Source organism: Lissotriton helveticus, chromosome 12 (genome assembly GCF_964261635.1).
Source record: "Lissotriton helveticus chromosome 12, aLisHel1.1, whole genome shotgun sequence".
Taxonomy (NCBI): domain Eukaryota; kingdom Metazoa; phylum Chordata; class Amphibia; order Caudata; family Salamandridae; genus Lissotriton; species Lissotriton helveticus.
Window position 1 is genome coordinate 672,686,472 of NC_136073.1, and position 17,606 is coordinate 672,704,077.

At 48.1% G+C, this 17,606-nt stretch overlaps 1 protein-coding gene across 1 annotated transcript in view; it reads right to left on the reverse strand.

Annotated features, from left to right (window-relative positions):
* Positions 1-5,463: 5,463 nt before the first annotated feature.
* Positions 5,464-17,606, reverse strand: part of EDC4 (enhancer of mRNA decapping 4) — a 734,765-nt gene continuing 722,622 nt past the window's right edge. Inside the window, exon 29 of the mRNA XM_078670461.1 lies at positions 5,464-8,168. Coding sequence (XP_078526587.1) covers positions 7,982-8,168 — 187 coding nt within the window. The 3' untranslated portion in view covers positions 5,464-7,981. The remainder of the gene's footprint in view (positions 8,169-17,606) is intronic.

Here is a 17,606-nt window from a genome sequence, read left to right on the forward strand (position 1 = left end):
TTGCCCTGATGCTGCACCCACTGGAACTTCAGGTCCCACTGCAGAGCCCGCATATGCCACCTTGCATGTCTCACCAGCAGGATGCAGGAGGCCATCAGGCCCAGAAGCCGGAGGGTCATCCTGACCGAAACCCGGGATAGAGGCTAAAGAGCGGAATCATAGCCTGAATATCCCGGACTCACTGCTCGGGAGCATAGACCCGAAACAGTGTTGAATCCAGTACTGCTCCGATGAAAGGGAGCTTCTGAGAGGGACTCAGGTGCGACTTCAGCACGTTGATGAAGAACCCCAGCCAATGCAGGAGGTCGGCTGTAGTCTGGAGGTGGGTGACGACTGCCTGGGGCGAGCCCGCCTTTAATAGCCAGTCGTCGAGATAGGGGGAAGTGACACTCTTGACCGGAGCAGATGAGCTGCGACCACCGCCTTCTCCTTCGTGAACACCCGAGGGGCACTGGTAAGGCCGTAGGGGAGCACGGCAAACTGAAAATGCTCCTGGCCTACCGTGAACCGCAGGTAGCGCCGGTGGGCCGGCAGGACGGGGATGGGAAAATAGGCGTCCTGCAAGTCCAACGCCACCATCCAGTCTCCAGGGTCCAGGGCAGCCAGGACCTGAGCCAGAGTCTGCATCTTGAACGTCTCTTTCCGGAGGAAGGTATTTACGTCCCGGAGGTCCAAGATGGGGCGCAGGCCCCCTTTGTCCTTCTTGGGGACCAGGAAGTAGTGGGAATAACAACCACTCACTACTTCCTAACCGGGAACGCGCTTGATGGCCCCCTTGGCCAGGAGGACCGTGACTTCCTGACGGAGAAGAGCCAAATGATCCCCCGACATGCGGTGGTACCGAGGTGGCATGACTGGAGGGGAGCAAAACACACAAGATGATGGACGGAATGTTGCACAATGGCAAAACATTCACCCCCAGTCATAGATCTGGGTTTAATCCATCGTTATTATACTCACCAAGCCACCCCAGTTCAGACATGGCCATATGCAAATCAGGCTTGACCCTGTGCCTCATGGGAACAGTTCAGACCGAACTGCCAAGCCATGTCTTCCCTGGATCGGAATCGAGCATCCTAGGACTGGTTTCTGGCTATCAGCCAGGATAGCTTGCCTTCAGTGGCTTAGTGAGCACGGGACCCACGTCTGGGCATTTCCTTCCCACATAGGGTGAACAGCAAAACACACAAAATGATGGACGGAATGTTGCGCAATGGCAAGACATTCACCCCCAGTCATAGATCTGGGTTTAATCCATCGTTATTTTGCTCACCAAGCCACCCCATGGCTGGAGGGGGGACTGAAATGGGAGCGAGTAACCGTGGCAGATTATCTGCAGCACCCACTTGTCCAAGGTAATTTTGTGCCAGTGGTGGCGGTGGGGTGCTCCTTGAAGCTCGGATTAGTAAGGCTTAGAGGTGGAAGCAGCGGGGGTGGAGGCGGACTGTCCCGCACGCTGGTTACCAGACCCACCCCTGCGGAAGCCACGTCTGCGGCTACGCTGGGGCTGGTTCGGCACAGGCTTAGCGGAGGAGCGTGCTTGGGTGTTCTTACCCTGGCCACGAAAGGAACGAAACCCAGAGGTGGTAGGGCTCTTCGTGGAAAGACCCAAAGACTTGGCCGTGGCCCGCAAGTCTTTAAAGCGCTCCAGGGCATTGTCAGCCTTGTCACCAAAGAGGCTGGAGCCATCAAAGGGCATATCCATGAGCGAGCTCTGGACATTGGGCAAAAACCCAGTAGATCGCAACCAGGCATGGCGCCGTAACGCCACAGTCGTGGAAATCGCCCTGCCAAGCATATCAGCGGTGTCCAGACCACACCTGATGGCAATCTTCGCCGCATCCTTGCCCTCTGCAACCGCTCGGGAAAGGACAGCCTGAACCTCTTCAGAACACTGAGGCAAGACCTCGGCTACCGACTCCCACACTGCGTGTGAGTAGCGGCCCAACAAGCAGGCTGTGTTAACTGACCGCAACCCCAAGCAGGCTGAGAACAACCTCTTGCCATATTGGTCCAGCCTCTTAGTCCTTATCTGGCAGAGCCGTGGGAAAGGCACTCTGCGAAGTCGAGGCCTGAATGACCAGGCTCTCAGGCGTGGAGTGAGTGGTCAAGAAGGCAGGATCACCAGGCGCTGGGCGATGACGCCTAGCGACGTTCATATCCACCGATGCTCTCGAGGCCGGCTGCAACCAAGTGCCCAAGAGGACTTCAGTGAGGGCCTCAATGAAAGGGAGCAGGTGCTCCGTCGACGTAGACATCGTCTGGAGCACCTCTGTAAGAAGGTTGGTCTTAAGGGCCACCGTAGGGAGGTCGAGATTTAGAGCCTCTGCAGCCCAACGTAACATCATAGTGTAGGAAGGGCCCTCCTCCATAGTAGGCAGAGGAGAGGCAAATCCCGGGTCAGAAGACACAAACTTCCCCCGCATCTTAGGTCATCGACCCAATCCTGATCGGAGTCACATTGCCGCACGAGGGGGTCCCAGTCCTCGTCTGGCTCCGTGGTAGAAGGAGCAGGCCGCGGCGGCAGGACCGGAGCCGGAGAGGGGGTCAGCAGCGCCGGCAATGGCGCCAGCCGGGGCCCGCTGCCGCTGCATCCCAATTTGGATCCTAGGTCGGAACAAAATGGTCCGGGAACCGGGGCAGGGGCTGCATAAACGGCACCCAGTGCGGTGCCTGTGGCGGCGCAGGGGCCGGAGCCAAGGGCAGCACCGGGGCCGGAGTCAGGTGCGCTGCACCTTGTGGCACCATGGCTGGAGCCAAGGGCGCTGGATCCAGTGGTTCCTGGGCCGGCGCTGCCGGGCCAACAGGATCTGGACACGGGCCCGCGGGACTCGCCGGCGGGAGCCCGAGGCCTACAAAGGCGGTCCATGGCAGCAAGAAATTCTTGCATCTGTTCTGGAGTCACCGACGGACCCAGGTATGGCGGGTAGGCTGTGGGACTCCCAGGCTCCGGAGGAGCGACGGAGGGATGTCGGAGAGCGAGCATGCTTCTTTGCCTCCAGCAACTTCTGGCACCGCTCTCGCAAGGCCTTCGGGGCCATGGCTCGACAGTCCCGACAATCCCGGGAGTCATGGTCGGTCTCCAGGCAGTAGAGGCAGACATCATGGGGGTCCGCCACCGACATATTACGGCGGCACTACCCACAAGACTTTAAGTCGGGCATCCCTACGTGCACCAGGAGACAAATGAGACAAACAGTCACAACAAGTGGCCAAAAAATGACCGAGGTACGTGCTCAATCCGGATCTGTGCTTTCGGCGTGGAAAAAGAAATAACGGACGTCAGCACGCATGGGTGGCGCCTAAGTACTCTCCGTGAAGTCATCTCTGCACCTACGATGCCAGTGACGGACGCGGAGCCGCAGGACGCCACCTACTGGCGCGCAGAGGTACTGCCAAGTAGAAAAACTTTCCGGATCCAGTCTGACGCCTGGGGATATTCTAAGGTAAGGAATCTATCACTAACGTGTCTCTCTCAGATCATTTCTGCACAGCCCTAAGCTTCTTGGCTCTGACATATGCAACGAATAGTTGACCATCCACCCGGAAGTCTATAGTGCGATCAAGGAAGAACGACAATGCTCTCTTTGGGTCCAGTCAGTGGAGTCTCTTCTCTTCACTGGAAGAGTTAGGTGGAGAAAAGAAGGTAGGCAAGGCGATATTTGTGCCTACGTGAAAGAGTGTAACAACCTGTGGGAGGAAAGAGGCAAGTGTCCTCAGAAAAAATGTGGGTAGAATGCTGTGCAACAAGAGCGCTTGCAGGTAGCTGACCATCCTGGCTGATGTTATGCCATGAGAAAAGAAGTTTTTAAAATGAGTAGGTGGAGTGAGGAGTTGTGCAGTGGATCGAAGGGTGCGCACATGAGAAAAGTTAAGGTCCCATTGTCAGGCAACCCCAGTGCAATCGATTTGCCTAGCGAGTCAATCGTGCCAAGCCCACATCTGATGGTGAACTCTTCTGCATCTCACACGTCACACCACAGCCAGCACTTACCCAACCAAGTCCCACACTGTGTGGGTGTACTGGGCAGAAAGGCAAGCAAAGTGCACCGACCACAGTATGAGACTGATGGAGGAGAACATTGTCTTGCCAAAGGTATCCAGCCTTTTGGATTCTCTATCCGGTGAAGTGGTAGGTGACGCACTAGGGATACAGGAGGAGGAGGCTTGGACAAACAAGCTCTCATGGGTCGGGGTCTGGGTGAGGAAACTGGGGTCCTGGGAAGCAAGTCGATGGCAAAAGGCAATTGTGTATGCACAGGTGCACCTATGCAAGGCTTGGACCAAACCCCTTTGAGAACATCTGTAAGGCCTTCACTGAATGGGTATGAGGGTTTGGGGGGGTCAACACCTGGCTCAAGCAACTCCATCAAGACGATTGTCTTGACTGCCACAGAGGGCAGCGGAAGGTCCAGGACCTTTGTTGCCCTCTGCATCACCATAGCAAAAGAGGTTTCATCCTAAGTAGCTACTGTGGGAGAAGAAATCAAGCCAGTGTCTGATGAGATGTTGTAACCACTGCTATCCACCAGTTCCTCTAACCAGTTGCCCTCTGGTTCCTCAAAAGGGGATGATGGTATCAATAAGGGTTCACAGACCCCTCCTAATCCTCTCCAGAGCTATCGAAGGATCTGATGGAGAAATGATTCCATTATTTTTCTCTTGCATCTGTCTTGCCTCACCAGGTGACCAGGCATGCCGCCCACCCCACAGGCTGAAAGACTTTGCTGATATGCGAAAATGGCAGACCAACAATGAGGTACTTAAATCGGCCAGGTGAAGTCTTTATAGGTTAATTAGGAAATTTCAGTTTGGCACCTCAGATTCATGGCTGACAACACAACAACACCACCTAGTGCTGGCGATAGAAAATTGATAAAAATCCTCTGGATACAGGCTGGGAGGTTGGAAAGGTTCATGATAATGGAAAGGTAGGAAGGATTATTAGTCCAAATGAGCTTTTGTGGGAACTACATCTTTGAATATCTGCTTAGGATAACCTCAAAGTAATACCAGAAAATAAACACCAACAATAAATGGCTTTTCTTCAAAACTGATTTATTGATTTATTTTTCAAAAAACAATATTCTAAATCCTCAAGATAAAAAGTAAAACATAAAATCTTAACCAACACAGACTTATCCATTTTGTGAATGTGTTCAGACTGCTGCAAAACGTAGTCATTGGAAGGTTATCCATGGCATGATGCTTTCGAATCGAAAGACAACCATATATATATATATATTCATAACTTTGCTTTTTTAATTTTTCCTTTTTGTTTATAACAATAACAAGTAACATATTTCCGCAAAATGCGGAATAATACAAACCAATCCGGAGAACCATACACTGAGTAAATAAAAGTTAAATTAAGTGATTTAAACTGTGCCTCAGTAGGTAAAAGAAGCTTGGTAAAAGGGAAACCTTTGGGACGCTGTTTGCGTGCGGATGGTTTTTTATTTGTTTTTTTTTAAATTAAAACCTTTTATTCAATAAGTCAAAACCAAACCCAAGTCTTAACAGTATGACTTTCTAAGTAGTGATCACAATTACTACAACTTAAGGTTTAAGGGTGGTCTTGAAAACATAATGCAGCTAGTTCATATCATGGAAACCTAAAAATGCGTTTTATAGGTTTCATGAGAGGGCAAAGCACATTCTTTGATTCGGTGCACTGGGTTCATGCTCTGCGGTGCTAATCCCTCAAGTTAACTGCCTTTCTTAGGACAGGCATTCTAAGAGCCATCGCTTTTATTTAAAGTTCATGCAGTGTCTTCTGCGTAGGCAGGATGTGCATACAGCCTGTTAGACCCAATACAATTGGCACAATTTGAAGTATTTTATATCACATTGTACTAACATCGGATTGCACACCCAGGTATTTCATGAATGTCTCTCTATGCAGAGAAATTAGAAAGTCACGAGAAACAACACTTTCATGATCCCAGAGTCCTGTTTGCTATCATTTAATTTCTATATGATGAACACTACGAATTTAAAACATAATTTCCAACCTGTTTTGAGTTTCCAAAGTTTTGCTACTACTAGATTTGTGTAGTGTTTGCATAGCATGCAATGTAACAGTAATTAAGCACAGTTTCGTCTTGCCGTGTACAATGTGTCTAGTAACGAGAATCCCATTACTATGTCCAGAACTTACATCTTTTTACCATACCCCTTTCTCTATTCTATGTTACAATTCTGCTCAAATGACAAAGGCCCAGAAGATACTTCAAATAAAGATGCCGGCAAGCTGCAATCTTTTGCGAAATGAAGGTATTGGATTTTAAGGTGCGGGCTAGTACTAAACCTGCAAGAGGTGCAGAGCATAACCATCACTCAGGCTTGTCAGCTCACACCTCAGTGCCTTAATATCTATGTCACTGGACATCTGCAGGGCTAGCTTCTGTGAAAAGTACCTAAGCTTCATAGGAAAACTGAGGACCAGAGATGACACACTGTGATGGGGTGCCACTGATTACCACCGAAATGGGGTGCTTTCTTCCACCTGCTTGTTAGGATTTGCTGAAGAAAATCCTTTATGTAAGGAACACATTAAGCAGGTATACATTTCTACTACTGTTCCTGCAAAGCTATGATTGTGGGTTCTGCCCCATAAGAACAAACAAGACTGTTAGTGTCAAGACTGTCATTTAGGCTTTCACTTGTGCGGACTAGAGTTACACCAGTCCAGGCTTGTGTTCAGCCATCATAGGAACCCCGCTTTAACACTGCTTCTCTGCTGTACTGTTGTGTAGCTTCACCCCTGCATCTTGAGTCTTAACTTGGGAAGGCCCTTGCAGCAGAATACTAATGGCGAGGGAAGAACTAGAGAGAATACATGAGATCCCTGGCACAGAAAAAAGATTTAAGCATGACTATACAAGTGGCCCTAAGGCACAGGGCCACTCCGTAGCAGTTCTTTATGAATTGGAGTCTACGTGTTTGGATTACAATGAAAAGGTGTCGCGATTATTGGGGGCAGGTAAGAGACTTGTTCCCAGTGGTGAAATTGTAACACAATTTAAAGTTGAAAATGGGATTTAAAAACCGTACGTGGGCAGGTGAACCTAACTACAGTTAAATACAATCATCATAAAGGCACGCAATCGTCTTAAGGGTCAAAGCCTAAAATCTTCCATGGTCCAGGGGCACCAGCGAGTAAAGCAGTGCATATCTGTAAACAAACGTCTCTGCTGAAAGCCTCCGTGCAAGTGTCGAGAAGTCACTTCTCATTTGAACCCACGGACGCCTGTACATCACATCCACTGGTTACCACTGTTCTCGCCTCTGTCAGCCTTGGAGATGCCAGACTGACTTTCAAACTCTCGGAGAGCGAGACTCTCATATCAAGGGCGATTTTGTTTTGTTTTTGAGGTACACAAAGTGAAAGGCCACATGGAATATTTGTCTAATTCAACGCTTCTTGTATGGATCATCACGTGGTGTGTTCTGTGATTTCTGCCAAAATGTACTACACTGCGCCTGCTCTGCAGAGCTCCATCTCTGACTAAAGCCACGTGCTGCTAAAAAGAAAGTTGTATGGTTAGTACGACCACTGTGGGACTACATGAGGTCCTTCAATGGACTCGCAGGTTCCCCTGCTCGCCGACAGAGGTACACCATCCCAACCCAAAGGAGGTTGACAGGCAGATGAAGACCAGTGCCCTCCTGAGCAATAAAACACCACATGTGTCACACAGATGTCAGGAGAAGCGCACAAATACAGGCCAAAGGTCTCATGTCGGAAGGAGGGGCAAGTTGTAATATCACTGCATCCTTAAATGAGGCTTATGAGGTTTATTAAAATGTGTTTTGTCTTAACTTAAATTTTCTTACAGTAGATTCCTTTTTATAATCTAGCACGAGCACCCTCCCACCTGTAGCAAACCCTTAGTAACTACAGTGCTGCCTTTAGAGTAGGAGGCTGGCTCCCTTAGCAAAGGGAAAGCTTATGGATTGGTGTATCTGCTAGAGATGCTCACGGTGAGGGGACAAGGCCTTGCACCATCAACATGAGGCGCCGGGCATGCCTTTTCAGGGGGTTGTGGGGCTCCGCCTGCATGAACTGGACGAGATTCTGCTGCACCTGGTTGAGGACAATGCCCATGTGGTCACGAGTGATGTTGTCGGTGAGGTCCAGCTGCATCATTGCTTCTTCCAGATAGCTGACAAAGCGAGGAGATGGGGAGGAAATTGAAAGACAGATGAGTAGAAATAATTTTTTTTATGTTTACCATTTTAGTGTCATTGGGTGGGAATTGCCAAGTACTCAGAAAGCAAGCAAACAAACAGGAACAAAGCAAACATATGTTGGCAACATGTGAAAGCACCGGTAGAGACAATAAATCGCACAGTAATGTTACAGACTGCCCCCCCCCCCCAGGAGAATATTTCCATTAAGCACATTCAGAAGTAAAATATCGGGGCTACATTTGGTACAATTTTCCATTGCAAGCATATGCTACAAAAATAAAAGAACAGACGAACTTCGTCCTACATATAGCAGTCTTAGAATGCAATCATTGATTTAACTGTAAAAAGTAATCAAGCATCACATTTAATGTTAATAAAACAGCACAGGACTTGAATAAATACAAAATAAGGATAAAGGATGGAATGAAAAGATATCACCCACTAGCCCTGGCACTGAAGTGGACTTCTTTTCAGGTGGAAGAGGTCATGTGAAGAGACTAAATGCCACCACTCACACGGCAGTATACAAAATAGTGATGGATGGAATGTTTGAATAAATCTCAGCCTCCGGTAATTACACAAGGCGGCATCCCAGTTCATTGTTCTTTTGCTCACCATGCCACTACAGATTGGAGCCAGCCATATGCAAATCAGTCGTGACCCTGCTCCACTATGAAAAGTCCAGCCCGAATTGTCAGGTCAGGTCCTCCCTGAACCGGTACAAAAGCAACCAAGGCCCATTTTTGCCCTGATAGGGGCTGTTCAGTAGGGTGCAGATTGGTTCCAGTGGCACAGTGAGCACAGGACCCATGTCTGGGTGCTGAGCTGAAATATACAAAAAAGTGACCACTCAACAAGCAACTGAGCAAATGGCTAAAGGGCGCTTACCCATTATCGCATGAAGTTTGCTGTACTGGGCAGAAACAAAATGTGAATTTCAGTTCAACACATCAAAAATTGAAGAGGGAATACCCAAAGCCCCTCAAAGTATTTATTTTCTTGACAATTGTTTTGGTTTACATGAGGCTAGGAAGGCAGAGTCTGAAAGCTCTTGCTCAAGATATGTTTCTGTATGTTATCCCTCACTGAAGCGGTAGCTCTGAATCTGCCAGTCGGTGATTAGTTTATAATCTAAACACCTCTCTTTAAGTCCCTGTCTCAAGAACACAGATTAGGTTTGTCTACTCAGTGACTGAGACCAAATAGCTCAAATAAAGTAATAGGTGGATGTGGATACCAGTGACATATCTACTCTTCCCTACTCTCTCTTTGCTATTCAATTAATGCTAAGAATCCAGGCAGGCACAAATAAGTTATTCATCTTTGGCAATGCCTATTCTGCTATAGACAGGATCTTGCTGCAGATTCCTTACCTTTGAATTCCCTCCCAGGCACCAGACTGGATCCCGTTTTTTTTTTTACAGCTGTACCTCTGTGTGTCTATAGAGGGCATTGAGCGACTCCGTAGCGACATCAACCACCAGATGTGACGTTAACAGAGTTGGTATAAGCATTCCCCTTATGAACTGTCAGTTTCTTCCGCTCCCAATTTCTGCACCGAAAACGCAGGTTACAGCTGCGACCTTGGACTACTCCCAATTGACGTCCAAGAGAGTCGTCCTGGCTCCAGGGAAGGTATGGAGGTGCGGAGTAACCTCTTGAACGGACTCCTCAACCGGAGGCTAAGAAGGGGCGTCAGAGACGCAGAGAGTACGTGGCGAAGACGGGAAATGCTGCAACTTTGACCTCTTGCGTCTCGAATTTCCTTTAGACAACGAGGTTGAAGGATGCCTATGGAAATGACTTCTGGAGTAGGCTCTCAAGGGTTCTCTAGACCAAGAACGAGACAGTGAACAGCGCAAAGCTCGCGACAGCTGTGCCAAGAGCTTCATGCAGAGTTCCCGCAACACCTTCGGGCTAAGTTGATAACAGGTGTTGCACTTCTTGAAGTCATGGTGCTCCCCGAGGCACCACATACAAACAGTATGAGGATGTGTCGCCGACATCTGGCATACACAGGACCCAAAGGGTTTGAACACCGAGGACATGAGAAAAAGGAAGTCACACTGTTCCGTCGACTAAAATGTCACGACAGGCCAAAAAACGGCCTAAGGAACCGCTTACTGGATCCGCGTTGAAAGCACAGAAAAGAAGAACCTAACGTTAGTGCGTCAGGGGAGGGTTTATGTGAACTCCTTTGATGTCAAATTCGGCGGAAGACGTCACTACAGTCACTTGACGCCCTCCATTGTTGCGCAGCGGAACTGCTGTAAAAAAAATCTGGATCCAGTCTGGCACCTGGGGAGAATTCAAAGGTAAGGAATCTGTGGCTAGATGTCACTATCAGATACTTAAACAGAAGGACAATCAATTAATGATCCAATGTTATAGAACTAACCATTGCAGGCTTCGCAAATCAGACAACCGGGCCTTGGTTTTGTTCCTGCTTGACTATGAAAATAGCCTCTTTAGAGACCTAACAAACCTAGCCGGCCCACTGAAAACTACAACTAAGCTTTTTTTTTTTTAGTCCTCATTTAACAAAGAAAGCTTGTGAGTTTGGAGGATATAGCCGGCTTAATAAAAAAAACTGCAATCCACTATCCAAGGTGGAGATGAAGAAAAAAGCCCAGTCACTTCTCAAAGAAGAGAGGGTTAGTTTGACCCCTGGGTATTAATCTATGAAAGCAGTTATTAATAGAAAAAGACCATGCTCCTCCTGTATGTAGGCAGCTCCCATCTAGCCTTAGCTAGATTTTTATCCTTTCAGCCAAAACGAGCCAATTTGTAATGATGGGACCGTAGGATGATTGAAAAACTACAACTAAGCTTATTTAAGGTGAAGGTATGTAGGTCCTATACCATCTGTCTTTAGAGCTCTCTGTTTGAAGCTAATGGCCAACCAAGTTCAGTTTAAGGCACTGTACCTCAGCCATGGAGCTTTTTTTTTTAACCATACCGATCCACCAATCTCTCATCCGTCTTTCAGCAGTACAAATCCAACTGCTGCTAGCATTCCGCTCACACAATCTGTTGGCAATACAAAGGTCAATTAAAATTGAATGTTAATGCAGAGCCTTTCCAATCTAGAAACTCACGAGAAACCTTGTGCATCAATATACACAGCCTACCCTTTAACAAACATTTTCAAACGTGCCTACTCTACAAGGCTACATTCAGCTAGTACCAAGTCCCTCTATGTGAGTAAATCTAGCTAGGTTTGTTTGTACAAAGTGTCACAAGAAAACTCCAAAGGAAGTTATGCACATACACTATTTAGAACATGCCACAAGAGGCCAGAAAACATTAATTCCAAACTGAGTGGTTTGTAGTGTGTGACACCATAAAATCTCCCTTCAAGTCTTCTACTAAGCCCACAAAATGGCCTGTCTCATCAATATTATTTTTTTTTAATTTGAGACATTCAGCAAGTTTTTATTATGCCTTCCAGACTAAACCTTACCACGGAAGGAGCAAGACATTATAGTTTGATATATTCAAACTTTGTGTTTGCATATTCATTAAAAACAAAACAGAGGTGTATATGTATTTCAGTTTTATGAGCTACGTTTAAAAAGGAACTTATTAAGACAGCTTAGTTTTATCTCTTGCTTCTGCTATTAGTGTGCTACAGGGCATGAGCTTAGAAGTGGTCAAGGCAGAGAAGCTTCTTATCTGAGCAGCTCAGGAGCTACTGGTAGTTCTCCAGCTACCTATAAATAGCGCTCCTCTGTGCATCCCAGCCTACTAAAGCAGGAGCTTTTGCTTGGTCGAATTAATTAATATGTATCCCAAAATTGAAAAGTGTGTAACTGAGACGAAAATTTGTGCATTTTCAGAACTTCTGAGTTTAGCTGATGTTTGTAGACAAATATCTGCATTTACAAAAAATATTTAAAGCTGATATTTGTGGAATAAATCATGAGGCACTTGGGAGACTGGATACTAAATTATAAGTATAGTGCCCGGGTCATTGTAGCTGTGGCTGTCATGTATCAACCAGGTAGAGGGACTCCAAATTGATAAAGCCATTTTCTTATTACTGCTGGCAACACTGCCTGATGCACCGAGGAAGCGAATGCTGGTAATATTGTATGGGTGGCCTATAACATAACCTTGTCTCACATGGTCTATATTAGCACACTAAATATATTAATAGCTTGGAATGATTTTCATTTAACTTAGGTAGCTCTTGTTACAGAAAAGGTTTGAGACTCTGGGTGTATACTTTTCCTTTAAAAATGTATCTCCTGTGTAACCCATAGGTTGATTTACAAGGTACCACTGCTAAATATGTTTATGTCATCTATTGTATGCAGCAATGCATATTCAACTGCTGTAATGATTGACTGTCTACATGTATCTTAAATGCCAATAAAATGTTTCACAAAAAAAAAAAACAATTATCTCCAAAAATATTTGCTGCTAGCCAAGAATGAAGAGAAGGTACTTTGTGCAGTGTTTGGTCACCACTGATATAATTCAGTCCGTTTGAGTGCCACCAAGCTAGTGACTTCATGCCACAGTTACACTTGGGAAGACAAATGGTTTTAGAAGCTGGCTCTGTATATGTACTATACCAAAGTAAAGTAGAGCGTGCACAGCGTCCAGGGAGTCCCCAGAGGTATAGCAGAGGCTAAATTACTTAAGTACTTACAGTTCTCTTTGTGGTAGTGTGGGCAAGCAGTTAGGATTATCCAGAGGGCGTGATAAGCATTTATTGTATTCACTCACTCAAGGACTGATGCACAAGTTACTTACCTTCGGTAACGATATATCTGTAAGAAACATTAGTTAGTTAGGTTTCTTACCTTAGAATATCCCCAGGCGTCAGACTGCATCCGGAAAGTTTTCGCCAGCAGTACCCCTGCGTGAAGGTAGGCGTCGTCTGCGGCTCCGCATCCGTTGTCGGCGTCGTGATTGCCAGGATGACGTCGTCGGAGTACTTAGACGCCGCCCTCGCGCGCTGACGTCAGTTCTGTACACGACTTTCTGGGCCAGGAACGCAGAGCCATGCAAGAAATTGACCATTGGTGCATTGAAACTAGGGCCCTAAAAAGGGATGACCTTAACCCTAGAAATTAGTTTGCAGATCGGGGAGGATGGGTGGGCTGGTAAGGAATTTAACACTAATGTTTCTGGCAGGTATATCATTACCAAAGGTAAGTAACTTGTGCATCTGAAAGAAACACGTTAGTTAGATTCCTTACCTTAGAATAGATACCCCAGCAATACCAACCCCGGTTGTGGGTCTGCGAACCAAGATCAAACTAGAAAGTCCTGGAGAACGGAACGGCCAAAAAAGCCATCTCTCCGGACTTGACTGTCCAGGCAGTAGTGCTTGGCAAACGTGTGCAGCGAGGCCCACGTAGATGCCAGACAAATGTCCTGCAAAGGGACTCCCCGAGCCAGGGCAGTAGTAGCCGCCGTGGCCCGAGCAGAATGGGCGCGCAGCCCCACAGGAGGCTTCTTTTTAGACAAGGAATAACAGACTTTGATGCATAACACGACCCACCGAGAGATGGTCCGCTTGTGCACTGCCCGTCCCTTCTTAGCGCCCGCGTAGCCAACAAAGAGTTGGTCGTCCACCCTGAGCTGTTGTGTGCGGTTCAGGTAAAAGAAAATCACACATTTTGGGTCCAGACGGTGGAGCCTCTCTTCCTCTTTCGAGGGATGCGGAGGCGGAAAGAAGGTGGGCAAGGTAATGGACTGGCCGATGTGAAAGGCATTAACGACCTTGGGCAGAAAAGAAGGACAAATCCTCAGAACAAGCATCCATGAAAGAGGAGCAGAGAGTGGATCTACAGCCTTTGCTGTGCACCATGCCACAAATTTGTTCCACCTGCAGGCGTATACCGTTTTTGTGGAGGGACGCCTGGCTGCCAGAATGACATCACAGTCTTCAGGAGGCAAGTCAAATGGCCTGAACTGTCGCCGCTCAAGCTCCACGCATGGAGGTGGAGGCTGGACAGGTTCGGGTGGAGGACCGTCCCCTGTTGCTGCGACAGAAGGTCCTCCTGAAGAGGCAGACAAATCGGGGGATCGACTGGCATACCGAGTAGCTCGTTGATGGAGAACCCCAGCGAGTGCAGGAGATCGGCCATAGTCGGCCATAGTCTGGAGGTGGGAGACGACTGTCTGGGGCGAGCCCGCCTTCAACAACCAGTCGTCGAGATAGGGGAAGACTGGAACCCCTGATCTGCGCAGATGAGCTGCGACCACTGCCATCACTTTCGTGAACACCCGAGGGGCACTGGTGAGGCCGAAGGGGAGCATGGTAAACTGAAAGTGCTCGTGGCCTACCGTGAACCGCAGGTAGCGCCGGTGGGCCAGCAGGACAGGGATATTGAAATAAGCGTCCTGCAAGTCCAACGCTACCATCCAGTCTCCAGGATCTACGGCAGCCAGGACCTGAGCTAAAGTCAGCATCTTGAACTTCTCCTTCCCGAGGAAGCCTTTGACGAGTTCCAAGATAGGGCGTAGGCACCCTTTTGCCCTTCTTGGGAACCAGAAAGTAGTGGGACTAACAACCACAACCTACTTCTGACCCAGGAACGAGCTCGATGGCCCCCTTGGACAAGAGGGCCGTAACTTCCTCCTGCAGAAGTCGCAGGTGATCCCCCGGTGGTACTGCAGTGGCATGGCTGGAGGGGTCGCCTCGAAGGGGAGGGAGTAGCCCCTTCGGACGATTTGCAGCACCCACCTGTCCAAAGTGATGGAACGCCAGTGGAGAAGGTGATGGCGAACCCTGACCCCCCACTGGCGTCGAATGGGCCTGAAAGCACGGACTTTGAGGCGGATGCTGTGGGGGTGGATGTGGACTGCCCGGGCCGTTGTCCCCCTTGTGAGAAGTTGGCCTGATATGTGATGTCTACTATTCTAGTGGGCACCTTGTATCAGTCCAAACAACCCTTATGGTGATGGTTGTAAAGTCAACCTTATAGACCAGCTATCCTAGTGGTAGCGTGGACAAAGCAGTCTTAGGCTAAACTCAAGAGGGCATGTGAAGCCAGCTGTTTTACAATATGCAATCCCTTTAATACCAAATGAAAGGACACCACACAGGTTATATATATAAAATATATATGTATTTATTACTAAATTAATCCTCTGAACTCTTTATGAGATCAGGGGCACAAGCACATAACAAGATACTTAATCAACATACAATAAGTTGCACAAAATACAGTAATGACCTAGGGGCACTTCGAACCATATACTAAAATAGTGGTATAAGAACCACGTCACGAACAAAGGATAGGCCTAGGGCCTGGAGAATCACTGGGGCTATGCTGTACTACCAAAGGATAGGGAGCAGGAGGATACAAACAACAGGGGGAGAGAGGGTCCTAGGGAATGTTTAATGACTTAACAATGCTACCGCCCCTAAAACAACAGTTACACCAACAAAAGGTAGCAATGGGTCAGAAAAGGAAAAAGCAACTAACTATGTATCTGTGTAGGAGAAGACAGATTAATCTCAACTAATAATGTGTGCCAGTAAAATCACGCTTAGGGTATTCCTTCTCTGTGAAAAAATTCCCATCAGTCATCGACCGAGACCGCCCTTCATCATCTGGGTTCCTTCACACCATGAAGGTAAAGTTGTATACCCACAGCAGATTGGCAGGTGTATACGCCTAATCTAACCTGTGAGTCCCAGTGATCTTAATGCTATGTGTGGGTGTCTGATGACGACTGTAAAGCAGTGCAAAGAACGTGGAGAAATTAATAAGTGAGAAAGTGTGTTTCAGCAAATAAAATTGGATAGTGAAGGGGTAAATAACTTTAATGTGCACCTCTTCACTCCCAAATCAATAAAAGAGTGCGAAGTAGTAGTATAAACAAATGACTACTAATAAGTGAGTTAGGTCAACATGTTTCTGCAGACTAAACGGAGCCAAAAGGTATCCTGATGCTTCATCAGGACCATTAACGCTACTGCTATATAATATGTGTAAAAAGGTATTTTAGCACCTGAGTATTAATATATTCATCCTTCTTCTGACTATGTGGCAGGAGAGAAAAGCTCCACCTCACCTGGCCACAGCGCAGGTAATCGGAGCACCGCTCTTTCCGTCGGTACTCCAGACGTCCTTCTGGGCTGTCTAGGGGAGCAGGAGGCCCACAGGATGCGTGTGCAGTGTCTTTACACACACGTGAGTTACCATAGAGTTAGAATGGGAACGAAAGAATTGGAAACTAGTTATTTTAGGTCCCTTCCGGATGGACAAGGAGAAAGCTACTTGAAAGCTAGACACTAGGATAGTAAATACCCACAGGAGCACCGAAGTACTCGCGTTACCTCACCCACAGGAAGCGGGTGCATAGGTGTCAAAGTGTGTCGAGTTTCGTCGCTGAATCCTATGGAGCCTTGAAGAAAGATGCTGCAGGTGACCAGAAGGGAAGTGTCCGGGTGGATCCAAGGGCGGATTGAGGATGAAGAGTACCTGAAAGCAGAGGGGACAGAGTCTGGGTCACTAGCCAGTGACCAGGATGGAACCAGGATGGAACCAGGCGATGTCGCGAAGCAATCAGGTGATGTCGTGAAGCTCGTCTCAGCAGCCACGTGGACCAGGAGGTGTCGATGACGACCAGGAGCTGAAGGCTCTTGCTGTCGGCGGTGTCGGCTTCCGGATTGGAGTCAACAACCCTTGGCAAAGGCAACCCACACAGGAATCGAAGATGGCTTACGGATTAGGACCGCAAGATCCGATGGGCTTCTCCTTTTCAGGGAAGCAGGGGCCAGTCTGGAGCAACCAGACAGGCGGTGTAAATTCAAAGGATCGTCGTCACAGAGGCCACTAGCCAACGGGCAAGTGACCGGACAGACGCGTCGAGCAGGAAAATGCAGAAGGGCCCCACGCAGAACTCGTGGAGTGTGGAGGGCTGATCTTCGGTGCAGTTGGTGCTCGGGGCTGGGGCTTCTCAATCCCCAATGCACAACTTCGAGGGTGCCTCAGAAATTGCACGGAAAGCAATTCGCTGGCTTTCCAAGATGGCCGGTCCCACGTCTCTCGTCGCCTCCACGGGTCTCAGCTCTGCTGTGACTGTGAATCGGGCTGTTGGAAGTCTGGAAGTCCAGGTCTTGTCAGGCTCTGTGCTCAGGCTCCGGCGGGAGCGTCGACAAAGCAAACCGTTGATCGCTTGATGGTGCCTGCTTGCACAGGGTGGTCACTCCTTGACCACAAGGGAGATTCTTCAGTCTTCTATCTTCAGGTAGAATGTCGAAGGTCCAGAGTTTCGTTTCAAGTTTCAGTCAGGATAAATCTAAAGTCTTGGGACTCAGCTCCGACCTATATACCAAATTTAGGAGCTGGATTACCTGCTAGGTCCCTCCTATGGGTGGGACCAGGGAAGGGGGTGGTTACACCCCTTTCCCTTTGTCCAGTTTCGCGCCAGAGCTGGGG